The sequence below is a fragment of the Talpa europaea genome (assembly GCF_964194135.1).
Source record: "Talpa europaea genome assembly, chromosome: 8".
Lineage (NCBI taxonomy): Eukaryota > Metazoa > Chordata > Mammalia > Eulipotyphla > Talpidae > Talpa > Talpa europaea.
Window position 1 is genome coordinate 100,706,485 of NC_140075.1, and position 17,928 is coordinate 100,724,412.

At 48.9% G+C, this 17,928-nt stretch overlaps 1 protein-coding gene across 1 annotated transcript in view; it reads right to left on the bottom strand.

Annotated features, from left to right (window-relative positions):
* Positions 1–13,099, bottom strand: part of TDP1 (tyrosyl-DNA phosphodiesterase 1) — a gene marked incomplete at both ends in the record, with an annotated part of 47,798 nt that extends 34,699 nt beyond the window's left edge. Inside the window, 5 exons of the mRNA XM_084240932.1 lie at positions 1,591–1,625; positions 5,582–5,678; positions 6,969–7,024; positions 8,359–8,402; positions 12,541–13,099. Coding sequence (XP_084097058.1) covers positions 1,591–1,625; positions 5,582–5,678; positions 6,969–7,024; positions 8,359–8,402; positions 12,541–13,099 — 791 coding nt within the window. The remainder of the gene's footprint in view (positions 1–1,590; positions 1,626–5,581; positions 5,679–6,968; positions 7,025–8,358; positions 8,403–12,540) is intronic.
* Positions 13,100–17,928: the final 4,829 nt, after the last annotated feature.

Consider the following 17,928-nt stretch of genomic DNA (forward strand, 5'->3'; position numbering starts at 1 on the left):
TGTCAGCACCTGCAGGAAGGGTTTCTTTGCTACTCACATGCTTTGCCTCTCTCACCAGGAACAAATAATTGAGTCTCAAGTCACTTCAAATCCACCAGAGCTGTGTCTTAAGGACAGCTATTCAGTGAATAATTTTAACTTTTTTTTTTTAAAAGATTTAATTTATTTATACAAGAACTGGGGTACAGGCCAGGGGCACAGGCCAGAGACAGAGCAGGGAGAATAGGCAGACTGATGGAAAACACTGTTGAGGGTAGCAGTGGGCTAGACAGGAGAGGTCTGCCATGCCATGTGGGTATCTCCCTGGCCAGCTAGGAATCGAACCCGCACTTCAGAGGCTGCGGACAGCTTCACAACACTGCGCTCAATCCGCTGTGCCACTGGGGAGGCCCAATGCTAACATTTTTAAAACCAGTAACCAAGAGGAACCTCAAGGCCTGAGTTCAATCTCCTACAAGACAGTGCGTAGTCACAGAGTAGAAACTGTACATGCTGGGGCAGAGGGGAGTGGAGATGCCCCATCCATGCCAGGGCAGCCTCTGTGGGGATGGGCATCCCGCGAGCTCAGGGCTACAATAACTCACATACACCTGAGCCAGGTGCATCTGCTTATGCTCAACGAGCCTTAAGCCCGGCCCTCTCAGGCCACAGCTGTCAATCAGGGGGTGGTAGTAAATGATGCAACATTTACAAAAGCATCTTAAATCAGCTCATTTGGTAGATATTCTTTTATGAAATGGCTCAGTCTTTCCAGCTCTGGTTCCTGGAGAATCGGCAGAATAGTTTAAAGCATCAAAGAGAAAGATGAAAAGTGCCCTCACTTGGGTCACCACAGTGTCAGGAAAACTGTGGTCACAGCCAGACTGGGACACCCCCCAGACACACCTCTGCCCTGGAGACAGAAGCCTGGCGCGGCGAGCAACCAGGCCATTGCCAGTACAGAAGGCAGAGGCGGCTTCATCAAGTCCTTACACAAGTTCTTTCTAGAAAAATGTGATAAAAATACTGAACAGGGATGACCGTATCTTGTTCTTTCTCATTTACAGAATCAACTGTGTAAGAGGGCTCAGTAAAAGGGTGTTGAGACCAACCCAAGTCAACCGGGAGCCCAGCTGACTGCCCAAGTAGGAAGTAACAGATAAGCTTTTCCTGTCTGTGGTTTACAGTGTCACCAAAAATTACCCTGCAAGAGAACTTCTGAGATGTCATCAGTGGCATCAGCCTCTCAAGTGGACAAGTTTTTGCAAAGCTAGTATACTGATATGTGTATTTTTCAGCCACAGGGTGGAGCTAACCTAATAATATTCTACTCAATGAACTGAGAAGCCTGTGGAGATCAGAAGATTTTCTTTAAAGGAGTGGACTCCTCAGGCACGGGGCTTCCAGGTGCCACAAGGCCAGCTCGCCTCTCTACACTGGTACAAGGACAGCAGAAACTGCCTGGCTGGTCAGACTGTCACCCTGAGGTTAGATGGCAACTCTCCTTCCTTGTCACAGCCCCTGCCCCCGCAGAACTGTCACATGGGAGTCATGTTATCAGAGCTCTTCTGTTAAAAATCATTTCCTCCCCATTTCATAAAAATTGCTTACGTGTGGTGTGTTCCAAATGCAATATCCAACTTCGCCTAGAATAAAAAAAAGAAGTCACTTATTTAAAAAACTTAACATCCCTATCTACTGGAAATGAAATTAGAAAAGTGTTCAGGTCCACCTTTTAAAAAAAACCCAAAAAACTGTTTCTACTGCCACCTCGTGGACACGCCCTCAATCAACAGAGCTTTTAAATAAGCTACCAATGAAGCTCATTTAGAAAAAAATGATTACTTTTTAAAAAAGTTAACCAGAATGATTCAATACTGCATTTTAAATGAAAGTAATTAGAAGTAAAAAGTCTAATTTCTTGAGCTGTCAAAAAACTAGTGAAAACAAATGAGGCTTTTTACAAAGTTTTAAAGATAGGCATTTTGAGCTTATACAAAAATATATGCAAAAAGTTTTCAGAGCAAATTTAAAAGAAACACTCAATGTGGAGCATAAAGACATATGATGCCAAAACAGGAGTTTTCTTATATTAACACAGCAAGAGCTGAAAATAAGATACAATAAATCCATTTTCAGGTTACAAAATGATTCCTTTTCAAATAAAAAGGGGAGTGGGTAGAGGAGTTACACATTTTATCTAATACCCAATGTAGCCAGACCTTGGTCAGGCAGATGGGCCTGCAGAAGTAGCTCTGAGAGTTCAAACAGGAACATGAGAACAGCTGTTAGAAATATCCTCTGGGGCCAAAGCCTGTCTTCACTGCTTTGCACGACTTTAGAAAATACTTTGTCTTTCTCCTCTTCAAAAAGAGGGGACTGTTAGAACAGATAATCAGAGCTGTTGTTAGGAATCAATGAGAAAAGTCTGTAAAATGATTAAGGGGCTTGTGCGCTCCACACTAAATGGCAGAAATTACAGCTACAACCCCAGCACTGGCACTGGCATGTGAATAGTGGGCAGAAGTGCTTGCTGGGGGCAGCGCCGGCAGGTGGGACACAGGTGGGGCTGCACACTCTTCCTGTCACAGACCAGCACGTCTGTGAGTGGTCTGGCCACAGAGGAGAGTAGGGATCTGCATTTCATGTCTTAGTAAACGTAAATCTGGTAACTGTGAATTGACATTTATCTCAGAAACAGCAATGCTGAAAGTCTGGCTTTCCAGGTTGGCTCTGTAGCAGGCTGTTGGTGCACCCGGCAAGGGTAAGCACTGAGGGAAGGATGGGGAAAGCCATCAACAGGCTTTCCTTTGCACAAAAATCCTCTGGAGAAAAGCATTAACAATTCACTTTAGAGACAAAAATCAGACTTATGAGGTGAGGTGATGCACCTGTTCCACAGCTAACAGGCTGAGAGCTGGGACAGAGTCTGGCCACTTAAACCTAAAGCTCTGGAGAACCATCACACGTGCAAAATGGAACAAGTGATCCAATTACACTATGTTGCTAAAAGAATGCCTCTTATAGACAAGGTACAAAGGTATTTTAATAGGCCAGGATCTGGCCACCGTCCTCCAGGACCTGGGAGCTTCATTCACCAGGTTTAGAAGCCAGGACTCCTGGCGCCCTCCAGTGGCTGGCCTGGAGCACACCATCAGGCCAGACACCATGTCCTACTAAACATTTCAGGGCAGGGAGGTCATATTTGAAAAACTTTCTACTTGCATTGATTTAATCACTGGGTTTCAGGATTCCTGTGCCATTTCATTTTCTGCCCATTAGTAAACTGCTGTTATTTTTCAGTTTACTCTCTTCTGTTTTGGGGAACAAAAGCAAAACAGCAGGATTTTAGGCAGCTGCTCTCAGTATTGAAGCTGAGCGACAAACATGTTGGGTAAAAGGAATGTTTTACAACTCCAACTTCAGGGGCCTCCCTGGTGGCGCAAGGGGTTAAGTCTCAGCACTATGAAGCTACTGGCAGCCACTGCACCTGGCCAGGGAGCTGACCCACGTGGCACAGCAGACCTTTCCTGTCTCGCCCGCTGCTCCCCTCAGCAGTGTATTTCAGTAGATGTCTGTTCTGCTCCCCACTCTGTGTCTAGTGAATCATCTCACACCTCCACCACTGAACCGCCAGCTCTTGTATGTGTAAATAAATAAATCTTAAAAATAAAAAAACTCCAACTACATAAACACAGTGGGTTAAACCACAGGAGATATCCTGTGAGATAAGCTTAAAGCTAATCAAAGTGGCATTTCTCGCTTTTAATCTTTAAAAATATATACATCTACACACATAGGTAACATTTACTTTCGGAAGACAAGGGATAAAAGTGCGAGGTGGAACTCTTGTATGAATGAGAAAAAAGGCAGAGGAAGAAAAATGGAAAAGCACCCCCTGGTTCTGTGGGATTCCTCTAATGACCCATCCTCTAAGGGTGTCAAAAATTCTTCCGAATCCCTTGCTTTTCTGCATCTTGCACAAAATGCCACGTACCTCACTGTTTCAGACATGGAGTCTATACACTGATTCTTAATCAAAGACACACAGGTCATGTCCTATTTCCCTGTGTTCTGACTGCGAAGTATCAGGAGCAAATTTTTGAAATACAAAACAGCCGGGCAAGTGGCTTGCTTTGCCATATTCTGTTTGCCTTGCCTTGGTGCCAGCCAACTAGGCACATCATCTGCTCTGAGACCACTTCATGCTCCCTTGCCAGGTCTGGGCCACATGCAGCATATGGCTCACATAGGGGGGTCCTAAAAGGCCTGCTTGTATAGGGGGTCTCCCCAGGACAGATCCTATGTGACAAAGAGCTGGGACTGTGGCAAAGGGTCCATCTAATGTGGACAGCTAATCTGGTAGATAAACTGTCACAACAAATACAGTCACCAGAGACTCAAAGAGGGAAACTGCCACTGAGGTGTGCCCAGGATTTGTTCAGTGCTGAACCCCAGGATGGGGAGGGGGCGGGGAGCAACAGAGGCAAACTGGACACACTCAGAGCAGGACCACAGGTTGGTGAAAAAGGGAATCCACGGGACAGCAAGTTCAGCTGGAAAAGTGAATGCTTGAACCCGAAGAGAGAAGACAGGGAGACAGAATAGAAGACTTCAAATATAAGAATCAGCGAGACTTGAGAGATTTACTACATGTGGCTCCAGAGGGGGAGGATCAGGCCAGGTGTTGGCAGGGGTGAGGAGGAAGATAGGGGTGGGGCCTCCCGTGGGTGAACTCAGCTTGGTCACAGCACCAGAAATTTGGTGGGTGTTGCTGTGAAGGTGATTTTTAATGGAGAAACCGCCCTGAGTAAGGCAGCCTCCCTGCCCTACTATAGGGGGCACCACCCAGTCATCTGAAGCTGTAAGTGAAAAAACTGACTTCCTTGAGAAAGAGGAAGGATGGTCTCAGACTGCCTCTGGGCGTGGGCTGGGGCCCCAGCACCACCTCTTCCCTGGGGTTTTTTTTTTTTTTTAAAGATTTATTTATTTATACAAGAACCGGGGTACAGGCCAGATGCATGGGAGGGTGAGAGGATTCACCAGAGACAGCGTGGGGAACAGAACAGGAAGACTGATGAAATACACTGCTGAGGGGAGCAGCAGGCGCGGCAGGAGAGGTCTGTCGCACCATGTGGGACCCTCGCCAGCGGCCGGAGATCGAACCAGCACTGCAGAGGCTGTGGGCAGCCTCACAGCCCAGCGCACAACCCCTGCGCCACCAGGGGAGGCCCTCTTCCCTGCGTTTTGAAGAAGCCATCTCACTCCACTGACCTCCCACTGATCAGATCCCAGGATCACATGAGCCAATTCTTCTAAATCTCCCCCATACCCCACCCGCCCCACACTCCCTTATTGGCTCTGCTTCCCTGGAGAACCCTAACACACAGACAGCAAATCTACATCAAAAAGAATCTTTCTGACCACAGGGGCTGCCCACCAACAGGACGGGCTATCCCCGGCAGCAGAAAGCCAAGGCTGGACAGATACTTGCCGGCGACCCTGGAGAGGACTCCTACGTCAGGCGGGCGGAGAGACCAGATGTTCAAACCCCCCACAAGCTCCAGACCATGCAGGCCCTTCAGCGGCGGCAGTGGCTCACCTGGCAGAGGGAGACGTTTCCGTAGGGCTTGGCCTGGGCGTGCAGGTGAGCCTTAGCTTCTCGCTTGTCACCGTGCACCAGCAGGATTGGGGTCTTCCTGGAACAAGACCAGAAGCCTTTAAGACACGTCATCATGTGTAAGGCTGGGTTCTTGCCCAGTGAATGAGTGCTACCTCCTTACCATCCGGCATGTTTCTGCCCTTTGGGGGACTGAGGACTGGGCTAATCCAGAGCGGTGATCAGTTAACCTCACTAACCAGTTACCTTTACCACTGCGCCATGCGGTCCATGGGGACTGTGTTGTGACTAAAGAAAAGCCCCAGAGTGATTCTTTTCTTTGGTCCAAGAGGAGACACGTTAGTTTGGGCGAAGATGTATAAATTTAGGTAGATTGAAAGGCATGCAGCTATCTCTCAGAAGGATGTTCTTCTCTCCCCCTTCGCTCCCACGTACCACACCTGCCCCTGTGCAGGGCCCTGCCCCAGGCCAGCTCGGCAGGGGAGCCGGCTACTGACAGGTGCTCTACTCCAATGCCCCCAGCCCAAGGCACACTGATAATGCTGTGTTTTTGGGTTCCGAAAGGAAAACATGAAAACACGTGTCAGGAATAGATTTAAAAAAAAAAGCTTTTAAGGGAACCACGGTCTTCTTCAGTTAATTCAAAGCAAAATAATCCTTAGAAATCAATATACCTTTACAAGCTCTCCCAACAAAACAAAAATTGGATTTTTCTCCAACAAGCAATCAAGCAAGATGAACAACTGCAGCTACGCGCACATTTCTCAATCACACTGAAGAGTGGATCTCCACCGCACACGAAGGGGCAGAGCGCAAATAAAAAGGAGCATCCCAGAGAAGGCCCTTCCAGAGCAGATGCCCAGCAGCTGCCTTCTAACAGGCTGGGTCAAATGAAAGAAACATGTCTTCATTTTTTTTTTTTTTTTTTTTTTTTGCTCTTTGGAAAGGGATTTCTATTTACAACTAGAAGAACAGGACAGAGAATGTACAATGCAACAGACACTCATCCACACACCACCTCAAGACAATTAATGTCACCAGGCTGTTGGGGCCTTTTGAAAACAAAACATTAAACATTGCTGACAGAAACAGAAGTGCTCGTGCATTCCTTCAAGTTTCCCGGTTGCATAAACGATCAGAAAAGGCAAAATGAGGGTTAATTTTGTGTGTCAATGTGACTTGGCCAAGGGGTTAGCTTAAGGAGTAGAACAGCTCAAAAAGGGTGTTTTCTCAAACATATGAGTGTTTACGTGATTCTGATGGTTAAAAAGAAACACTCAGAAATACTGGGGGGCAGCTGCCCAATTAGCACCACCCCTGTATCTAAAGCCACGTGAGTTATGGGTCACACATCATGCGTGGAACTCACCTGAACTCCGGGGGATACTGCTTTATCAGCCAGTCCACATCGAAGCAGTAGTTAAACTGGAGGGGGAGGACAAGCAGGTGAGTCACGGGCAGTTGGGCCAAGGCCTGCAAGGGGAGCTGGTGGGCGACTCAATGGAAAGGAACTCTAATCAACTGATGTGCTAAGAATATTATGGATAAACCCAGGCCTATATGCTGCAGGACTCACAGGCACACCTCAGCCACAGCTGGAGGGGGTCTTGGATTGAGTTGGTGGAGGGGAGCACCATATGGGCGCCAGGGGACCCGCTCTGCAGGCTGAGGCAGCACTGGCATTTTCAGGCTGGGTTTTACATTTCTAGCAGCCCTCTGAGAAACTTAAATGAAAGGGCTTATACACTTATCCCTTTTCCCTGGGTGGCCATAAAAAGGAATTTTAGAAAAGAACATTTCCTTGTAGGCTTGCTTAGGGGCAGCCTCTGTAAACCAGCATCTGGGATTAGAAACTCACTAGGCTTTTTACAGCCATCACCTGTTGGCCACTGACCCTGAGTGACCCCAACCCCCTGCTGGACACAGGACTCCACCCCACAGCCCATCTGCAGGCCAGGATCCTCAAGACCAAGCTGAACAAGAAGGGCACAGGAAACTTTGCTTTTTCTGGGGACGTGATGCTTATTCGGACTATTAACTTGAGAGCCAGGAGTATTAAAGTGACTTTTCCACCCAGAGGAACCCGCTCTCCCAAGCATGAGTAATAAACATGCAGACATGCCCACAACTTTGAGTCCCTTCTGGGTAGGTGCAGACAACTTCCTATGTGTGTTTCTAGATCAAATCAAACTGGATTTGGCCTTTACCTCTCTACTCACACCTCCCTGGGGAGTGGTACCAGGTCCCATAGACAATGAGTGTCCCATAAAGAAGTCTCTCAGGTTGAAACTCCCAGAGTGACTGCTTGGCCAGCCCTTGTGGCCCCATCCAGAGCCTGGAGCTTCACTGAGAGCAGCAGCTGTGCTCTTTGCTGATGGCCGAGGACCCCACAATTGTGGGGATTGGTGCCTGCACAGGACTGAGATATAGGACCCCGCTCCTCACTTTTTTTGTGTGTGAAAGAACAAAGAAACTCTGGGTATAGGTCAGAGGTGTGGGGGGTGAGAAGATTCACCAGACAGAGTGGGGAACAGAACAGGCGGATCAACTGAAACATGCCGCTGAGGGGAGCAGAGGGGAGACAAGAGAGGTCTGCTGTGTCATGTGGGTCAGCTCCTTGGACGGGGATTGAACTCAGGCTGGAGCGGTGATAGTGCTGAGACTTAACCCCTAGGGCACCAAGGGAGGCCCTCTCACACTTTAAGGAGTTATTCATCCTTTTTCACCCAAAGGAAAAAAAAACGTAATTGTAGACTCACCTGAGCTGAAGACACAAGTGTCCCAAATAGAGGAGATAAAATATCTGGCGAAAGGCAAAAGACAATACATTTCAGTTTCACTCATATTTTGACAAAAATGCTCTAGGAGCAACAATCACAAGTGGCTTATTAAATTCATGTCGTTGTTGATCAAAATTTGACTCAGCAAACAGTGAACTGAAAAGTTACTACAAAGCTGGACTTCAATGTTCTATAAAATTCAAGGGAAAGATCTCCCTGTGCTCTTTAACATTATGCACTAACCAACAAAATACAGCGTAAAATTACAATCTACCTCTTCAGCACTGGGTACCAGTTAATTTTACAAACTGCCAGTAAGGACGACACCATACATGTTCTGCCTCCCAGAGCTTTTACTTTTCACTTGCTCCAAGCCCTCACTCAGGCAACGTCTCCACACAGGGCCAGCAAGGTGGCCAGCACCTCTGGGCCTGAGGTATCTGCCCCTTGAGGGAAGGGCAGAGGCAGCCACTGTCCCACACTCCCAGTGTTCCAGGCAGTCTCAGGAGTCCCACCTCCAATCCACTCAAACTGGACCTGAGCTGGGTCAGAGGGCTCGCCCCTCAGACGATCCCAGCCTGGCTATCGGGGTGACAGCCACACCTGTGGGGGTTATGAGGCCCTTCCCATGAGTTAGCTCTAGGTCCCCATAGCCATTTTCTGAGGTGGGGTCTGCCTGTGGCAGCTGCCCTGGCCACATGGCTGGAAGGGCAGAGCGGGATGTGAACTCTGGCCCTCTGGATCCAGACGCCTGCTCTTAACCACACATTGCAGCTGGGGTCCAGGATGGGGCTCACTCGCTTACCAGACCCATACTTTATTTGTCGAGCACCTTCTGTCTGCTAGACCTCGAGCAAGGTGACAAGGGACAGACTTTAATGGAGTGGGTGCCTGAGCCTGAGAAACTGCCACCTGTTCCTTGACGGTGTCTCCATTCTGCCCACCTGCTGCTCCTTCTACCTGTCTAGATTTGAGCCATCTTCCAAGGCCCACTGAAGCCCCTCATCCTCCCTCGAATCTAATCTGCGGCATTGGGGTGCATGCAGAAGCAGTGTTGCCACAGTTCAGGGCTTAGGCCCTGAACCCGGCTCCCCCGCTGCCAGCTCCCTGACCTCCCTGACCTCAGGCAGCTCCCATGACTGCTCCAGACACAGGTTTATCACCTGCCAACGGGGGACAAGTGTGCCTCAAGACCAAGGAGCCACTAGGCAGCCTATTATCTTACAATTTATAGCAAGATCTTGCAGAGTTCTCTGTTTTGTCACTCTCCTGAATAAAACAAAACAAGAACACTGAGATAGATCCTACTTCATTAAAGCACCCAGAAGAATCTCAAAAAGGAAAGAATCTGGGGCCTCCATCGTGACGCAGGCGGTTGAGTGCCGCATTGTGAAGCTGTCTGCAGCCTCTGCAGTGCGGGTTCGATCCCGGCCGGCTGGCGAGAATCCTACATGGCACAGCAGACCTCTCCTGTTGCGCCTGCTGCTCCTCTCAGCAGTGTATTTCCTCAGTCTGCCTGTTCTGTTCCCCACTCTGTCTCTGGTGAATCCTCTCACCCTCCCATGCATCTGGCCTGTACCCCGGTTCTTGTATAAATAAATAAATCTTAAAAAAAAAAAAAAAAAGAAAAAACTAGCAACAAATGTTGGCGAGGGTGTGGAGAAAAAGGAACTCTCCTGCACTGTTGGTGGGAGTGCAAACTGGTCCAACCACTATGGAGAGCTGTGTGGAGATTTCTGGACCTACTAAACATAGAGCTTCCATATGATCCAGCAATTCCACTCCTAGGTATTTACCCAAAGGACACAGAAACATCGATTCCAAAGAGCACCTGCACGCCTATGTTTATAGCAGCACTGTTTACAATAGCTAAGCTTTGGAAACAACCCAAATGCCCCAAAATAGATGACTGGATCAAGAAGATGTGGTACATATACACCATGGAATATTACTCAGCATTCAAAAAAGAGAAACACATGCCATTTGCAGCAACATGGATGGCGCTGGAAGGGATCATGCTCAGCGAATAAGTCAGAAAGAAAAAGAAAAATACCGGATGGTCTCACTCATAGCAGGAATCTAGAAAACTTAAATAAGGGACCAGGAAAATGAATAACTATAAGAAATAAAATATCAAAATCAAAAAACAACTATGAACCAGAGACACTCTATGAGGGGTGGGGGGGCGGGGAAAGGAGGGCTTGGGCTCAAAATAAGGGGGTTGTAATTGTAAGGGGAATATAAAAATAAAATTTAAATAATTAAAAAAAATAAAACTAAGGAACAAATAGAAAAAAAAAAAAGAAAAAAGAAAGAACCTGTAGAATCAAATCCCCTACAATATGGCATTAGATACGCCAGTGTTTACACCACACACAGGGCACGGACTGAACTACTAGACAATGACCGTAAATACCCTCCACTGACTGTGGGCCAGGGAAAAAAGGTCTCGGGAAATAAGGGTGAAAATCCTTGTGCAGATGTTACCCTGTTAATAACTGTGCCGGTTACTTCATGCATCTTCTCCCCTATTTGACTCCCCAGTCAGTAAACACATTTGAAGAATGTTAGGTCCTTCAATTATCCACACAGCAAGTGAGGGAGGTTGGGATTCAGATCCCACATCTTGGATGTTAGAGGCCTGCCCTTTATTCAGTGCAAGAGAGACTGTGTTGCCTCTCCAGGCTGGCTTCCCCCACGAGAGGGGGACGGTTTCCATGGTGCTGATTCTCAGCAGACACCTACTCCTTGTCCTACAATTGAGCTTAACTCTGACCTTACCCACCTATTGTCAGCACCCAGCCCACAAGTCAAAGGCTCTACCCTCCAGGACGGAGCCCAGTTCAGATGTCACAAGCACAGGCCCTGTACTTCTGCTCCAATGGCTGTGAGACCAGGTTTGAGTCTTTGCTAGGATTGTGGATACCTCACAGAACTCAGGAAAGCACTGGACTTACTAGAGCACCAACTGATTATAAAAGTACACAACTCAGGAACCGTCAGGTGGAAGAGACTGTGGCGCGGGGCGGGGAGGGGTGCAGGGCTGCGGGCCCTCAGAGACACCACACCAACGCCAGCGCAATACACTCACTCACAGGCTAGCAGCAGTGAGCTCAGTCTCTAGCCCCTCTTCCTTCCCAGGAGGTGGAATGACGGCGCTAAAGGTTCCACTTCAGTGGCACAGCTGGTTCACCTGGCAACCAGACGGCCCTAATTCCCGTGGGCTTTCCCAAAGTCACTCACGAACATACCCCAGCTGTGGCTGAAGGGAACTTACGAAAGACAGAGACACTCTCTCACCTTCCTCACTACGACTCGGGAGCCTGGGACCAAAATCATGCATGGCCTGAGACCAGCACACAGGTGCTCCCTGGGGAGCAGTCGGGCACCGGGGCCGCCCCTGATTCAGAACTGAACCAGCGACTTGCCCACTGGTCTTTTTATGGCTTCTTCACCAGGAACTGAAACCAGGTGGTTCTCAAACGATATTGGGCATCAGAGTCCCCTGAAAGGCTTCTGAAAACACAGATGGCCCGGCCTTGTCCCCGCAGTTTCAATGACTCTGGGGTGGAGTCAGAGAGTAAGTTTTTCCCAGGTTCCAGGCGATGCTGCCGCAGCTGGCCCAAGACCCAGAGTGAGAACCACTGTCCAGTACAGTTGACTCTGGAGACACAGGCTGTGCTGCGGGTCCCCTGAGACACAGGCCCGCAGTCCCCGACTCAGCCGGTCACCACGTCCAGGGGCTGAACCCGGGGATGGATGGGGAACTGCAACTATGGGGGGTGGGGAGGGGCAACTGCAAGGGACTAGCTGATACCAAGGGGCTGCTGTAGATAAGTTTTGGGGGCATCAAAAGTTATACTCAAGATTTTCCCTAGGTGCAGTTTAACTAAATTTGCTAATTTGTTAATAAAGTGTCACTAATCAGACATACAACTTTTTTAATTAAAAATTACACAATTCTAAGCATGCACGAGGTGGGTTATCCACAGGGCTATGAGCAAACAGTTTGCAGTCAAACTAATGCATGTGATTGCCTAAATGGTTCCTTTTCCCTGAGCAGCTAAGACCAGGGGTTCTGGGCAACCCCTCTGGCTGTGCTCCTCCTGGGGGACCCTTTCAAGGGCAGTTTGGCGCCCCCGGACACCATCGCCCACTTACCCTTGATGTGCAGGGCTCCGGAGTTGTATTTTGGCTTAACTCCCGAGACCCTAGTGAGGTAGAATCGAAAGGGGTTTCCTTTCTCCAGCATGTCCCACATGTCCTGGCCCTCCGCTGAAGTCTCGTACTCATCCTCCTGCTCCTCTCCCCCCTGCCTAGCATGGGGGCTGTGCTCTGCTGTCTGGGCACCGTCTCTGGGAGCCGCCAGGCCTGGCTCCTCCTTCCCGGCCCTCCTGGCCTGCTCCTGCAGCCTGTCTGGCTGTAGCTCCTCATCACTGCTGGAGAGGCACCAGCCGAGGTCTTCCTGGGAACCACTTTTCTGCCTTTTAGGAGGGGAAGCTTCTGAAATGGACTCTGCATGGCTGAATTTCACAGGGGACAGCTTCCGCCGGTGGGCGGCTCTCCGGGCCTCAGAGCATGTGTACTGGGGCTCCTGAGCAGCACCCTGTCCAGCGTGGGGGAGAAGGGAGGCAGATGGCTTGTCCGGTATTGGCTTTTCCTCCTCACTTTCATCACTACTGGATATTGTCCACTTCCCATAGTTGCCTTCCTGAGACATTGTGCTTCTTCTGGAAAGGAAAAACCAGAAATGACATTACCTTCTGGTCACTGGGCCAGACACTTGGCTGCTCTTCCCCAACACACATGGCACACCTGACACCTGCCGGATGCTGTGGGACATCGACTGCTCTGCAGGTGCTGAGACTCTGCTTTGGGAATTTGGCAAGTACAGTGGCGGCAAAGTTCTGGTCCTCTTCTCCCTTTGTCTTTTTTTTTTTTAAAGATTTATTTATTTATGCATACAAGAACTGGGGTACACGCCAGAGGTGCAGGGGGTGAGAGGATTCACCAGAGACAGAGGGGGAACAGAACGGGCAGACTGACTGAAATACCCTGCTGAAGGGAGCAGCGGGGAGACAGGAGTCTGCTGCACCATGTGGGTAGCTTCCTGGCTGGCCTGGGGAATCCAAGCTGTGCTGCAGAGGTTGTGGATTCCTTCATAGTGCTGTGCTTAATCCCTTGCGCCACCAGGGAGGCCCTCCCTTTGTCTTTCAACGCTGACCATGTTCCTAGATGCCTGAGAAAGGGGGCTGCAGCATGGGGGCCCAGAGGACACCAGTGACTATTTGTGACTAGCCCAAAGATGAGCTACTTATACTAGCATAAAACTTGAAGTCCTCAAGACAGTATCACATTGTACGTGTCCAAATAGGGTCTTTCGCTGGAGCCCAGAAAGCCAAACTCTGAGTCATAAGAAATTCTTTGCACAGGAGTAAATCCAGATGGCCACTGAGGGGGCCAGTGGGATGGGTATCCCCACAAAGCGGCTCCCTGAAAGGTGGGACTGTTGTGATAAGGGGCAAGGAATGTTAGGAAAGGGGGGACTTTGAATTTCCAGATAAGGAGGTGCTGGCAGTCTAAGTGACAGGATTTAGGGTGTTTGACTTTCCCAGCAGGTGTTTTCTCTGCAATCAGCAGGTAAGCCCCAAAGGGAATTTTTTTGGGGGATGTAAGACAATCAATTTTCAAGTTCCAAGTAGTCTCTTTTAAAGAGGCAAAGACACATTTCCAATGGGTTCAAGACAGACTACACGGCCATTCCAAACAAGTCTTGACTCTGGAGCCAAAGGATAGTGGACATATACTTATGTTCAAGATAAAAAAAAAATACTTTGGGGCCTCCCTGGTGGTGCAGGGGTTAAAGTCTCAGTGGTATCAAGCTGTCATAAGCCACTTCAACCACCCAGGCCAGGGAGCTAACCCACATGGTGCAGCAGACCTCTCCAGTCTCGCCCACTGCTCCCCTCAGCAGTGTATTTCAGTAGATCTGCCTGTTCTGTTCCCCGCTCTGTCTCTGGTGAATCCCCTCACCCCCCACATCTCTGGCCTGTACCCCAACTCTTGTATGCATAAATAAAATAAACCTTTAAAAAAACTATTTTAAAGATATTTATCACTTTTCACAATTTCCCACTTAACTATTTGAGCAGATAAGGTTTCTCCCATAAATGATACATTTTAAGGGGATTTTATAGCAAAGAACTTCTAAAGTGACCCTTAGTACCTGGGGTCGCCTCCCCTTAACCCAAGTAGGCACAACTATAGAGGTGGAGGGAGCCACCTGCTACTGTAATAGTGGCCCTCACAGACCAGGTTCTCCCCCACCCCCCAAACCATTTCTAATCTGCTAATAACTGTGTACAACCAAGCATGTTCGCTTTTAGTCCGAAGTTAACAGGATCTGCGGGTCAGGTGTTCTCTAGGAAGGAGATCTGCATAAACTTACTACTTAGCACCTGCAAAGCAGCTCAGGTTTTTTTCTTGTCTTTGTCATTTTTTAAAACTGAGGTTTTCCTAGTGTTCTACACTCTATGAGCTGCTAGACTGAGGGTGAGGGAGGTATGCAGTCACAATTCACTCGAAAGGATGACTCCGGTTTTATGATTTTAAAAATTATTTGAGAACAAAGAACCTCCTCTGGAAAAACTACTCTGAAAGCCGGGATGAATTGTAAAGCAGCCCTCAAAGGCACTTAGTAATTGACTCTTGTATTAGGAGGCCTGAGGCTGTTCTTTCTAGATTGCTTCCCATTCTAAGGCAAATTAGAGGGTCTTAGAGTTTTCAGGATTCAGCCTCAGGTCTGAGAAAAGGAGCCAAGTGTGGGCCCTCCAACAGGTTACCAGACTGGATGAATCACAAATTAAAAGGAATTCAACACCTGGAGAACCCTGAAGGGGAAATATTCATCTTCAGCAACCGTGAGCCTTCAGAAAATTTTTGGTTTTCGGTTTTATCTTTCTCTACAAGTCTAGACCCACAGAGTAGAGGGGGGAGGGGTCGCAGAACAGGAAAATTCTCTCCAACAAAATAGGATCAGTGCACAAAAACCAAAACAGAACTCTAGAGACATTCCTAGAGAGAAAAGCTTTTCTATTTTCTGGTGGAGAGGGGTAGTCTGCTCTCCATATAATTTATGTTTGGGATCTGCTCACACTCAAAAATATGCTGAAGAGTTGTTTACCTATTAAAGGCAAAAGCCCATTGGAATTCACTAATAAAACCAGATCCAGTCATTAAAGCTAGCAAGTTATGACCCTCTTTATGAAGTTCAGCATACGTGGCTGGCTGAAGAGGAGCTGTTGGTAAACATCTAGCTCAACCAGGTGTTCCTGTTCTCCAGCAGCAGTTTTATTTCTCTCCTAGACACTGGGGTTCCCAGTATTCCCAGACCTCGCCTGGCCTGTCATCAAGTCCCACAGTTTTATAAGGAAAGATACCCAGAGCTGTCCTGCAACTGTGCCTAGTTATAGTTAATAGTGGCACAGCACAGGGCAAAGCACTTCTGGTAGGTGGTGATACCAGAATCAGCGATCACAATACAGGTGGGGTGTTTCTGAGACCCGACATGCACTCAGCTCAGTGATGTGACTCCCAAGCACAGGTGATGCCCCACACTCAGGTCACACATTATGACAGATCTTTTTCTAGCCAAGCCCATCTGATGCTCTGTTAAGTCAGGGAGGAGGACTTGAGCAGAGTTGTAAAATGCCTCTAATCTGGCTTTTGGACAAAACAGATGTTGGGCTCTTCTGCAGGTGCCAATAACACATTGTTTACCATTCACAGAAAGTATTTTATGCCTCCCTTATATTTATAATAGCAAAATAGTTTACTTTTAAAAGACAGTGTGTAAAGGAGTGGATTCAAATAAAAATATTAAGTACATCGTAAGAGTGTTAAGAAAAGGCAGAAACTAGGAGAGGTAGTGTTATAGAGCAACCCCGATATTAAACGGGGGGTTCCCAGTGTCTTTGGCTTTGACCTGGGGTGGGGGTGGAGTCCACAAAGCCTATATGGAATTAGCTTTGGGACATCCTTTTCCCCCTAACAATTAGAGAATGAATGAAATTTGGCAAATACTGCCTGAAGGAGGCTCGAAATGTAGAGCAATTTTCCCACCAAGTGGGAACATTAATACTTTTATTATAAGACTTAAAAAAAACAACAACTGTGCAAAGAGATCTTCCTCTCCCCACTATCAGAGACCTAGGTGGAGTGGGATTTTAGCCTTCTGGCTGCTCCTTCTCTTAGCCTGTGGATTATCATGGGGGCATGGAAGTCAGTTTCCTCCATGGAGGGCCTGTGTGGCTAGCAGCAGGCAAACAGGAGCCCCAGTTTCAAATCCAGTCATTACTAAATAGCAAATGTGCACCTGGGTCCCCAAACGGTGAAGCTTCCCTTTCCACCTCTGTGAAATGGGTCTACTACATGGACCTCCCAGAGTTCATTCAGTCAGCAAATAATGAGCAGCTGCTGTGTGCCAAGCACTGGGAAGGAGGAATTCATGAAGAAGTTGTGCCCTAGGACAGCTTACATTTCAGGGGAAAGGAGACAGGCCAACACAAAGAATAAAAAGCCAACACCTCTTTACCAACGTATATTACACCTTGCATGCAGAGACAGGGTAACGGGATGTCCACATACTGGGATACTGTGAATAAGTAACATTTAAGTGAGATCTGGAGGCTGATCAGGAGCCAGAACAATTAAGTAGAGGGAACCCAATCTGCGAAGACCAGGGGGTTGGGAATAAGACCAACAACTGCAATTGTTACAGGGCAGGGAGAGGGGCAGCCCAGACCCCGCAAACCTGCCAGCTCTAAATAGGTACCTGGAACCTCCCCTTTTCCTGGGGACCACCCTGTTACACAATGGCAGAGAGGACTTGAGTCAGAAGGAAGGCCGGGGCGTTAGGTGAATTAAAAATACAGGATTCCCCTCTACCCCTCCCAAGAACAACGGGTCCCACTGCAGGGCTTGCAGAAGCAGGGAAATACCTATTTAAAACCTATTACCTTCCCTAAAACTCTGTGTGGACAATGCTTTCAAAGGGGACAAAGTCGAGGAGCGGAGGCCCCTGCCGGGAGGGCTGCAAAGCAAGAAGAAGGCGGTGGGGTTGGAGAGACAGGGGCCGATTCCGGGCAGCTGAGCGAGCAATGGCAGCCGCGAACTTTCCGAGCGCCCCCTCGGGCAGGCGCTCCTCGACGGGCTCTCGCGGGTGTGAACTCCCGGCCCGCTCGCATGTCTACACTACGTGCTCCGGCTGCTCCCATTTACCGGGACGCCGTACAGAAAGGTCCAGCGGGTAGGCACGCGCCGCCGAGGCCCCCCCGGCCGCGAGCTGGGGGCGCGCACCCCCCGCCCCGCAGGACGCGGGTCCCCGCAGCACCTGCCGCGCAGTTACCAGAGGGACCGGGGTCCAGCGGCGAAGACGCACGGGATGCTCGGCTTCCGCGGCCCCGGCGCCCACGAGCGGTCCGCGGGCAGCTGCTCGCGCGCGAGCCGGGCGGGAAGGGGCAGGCGCCGCGCCCCGCAGGCCCCTCGGAC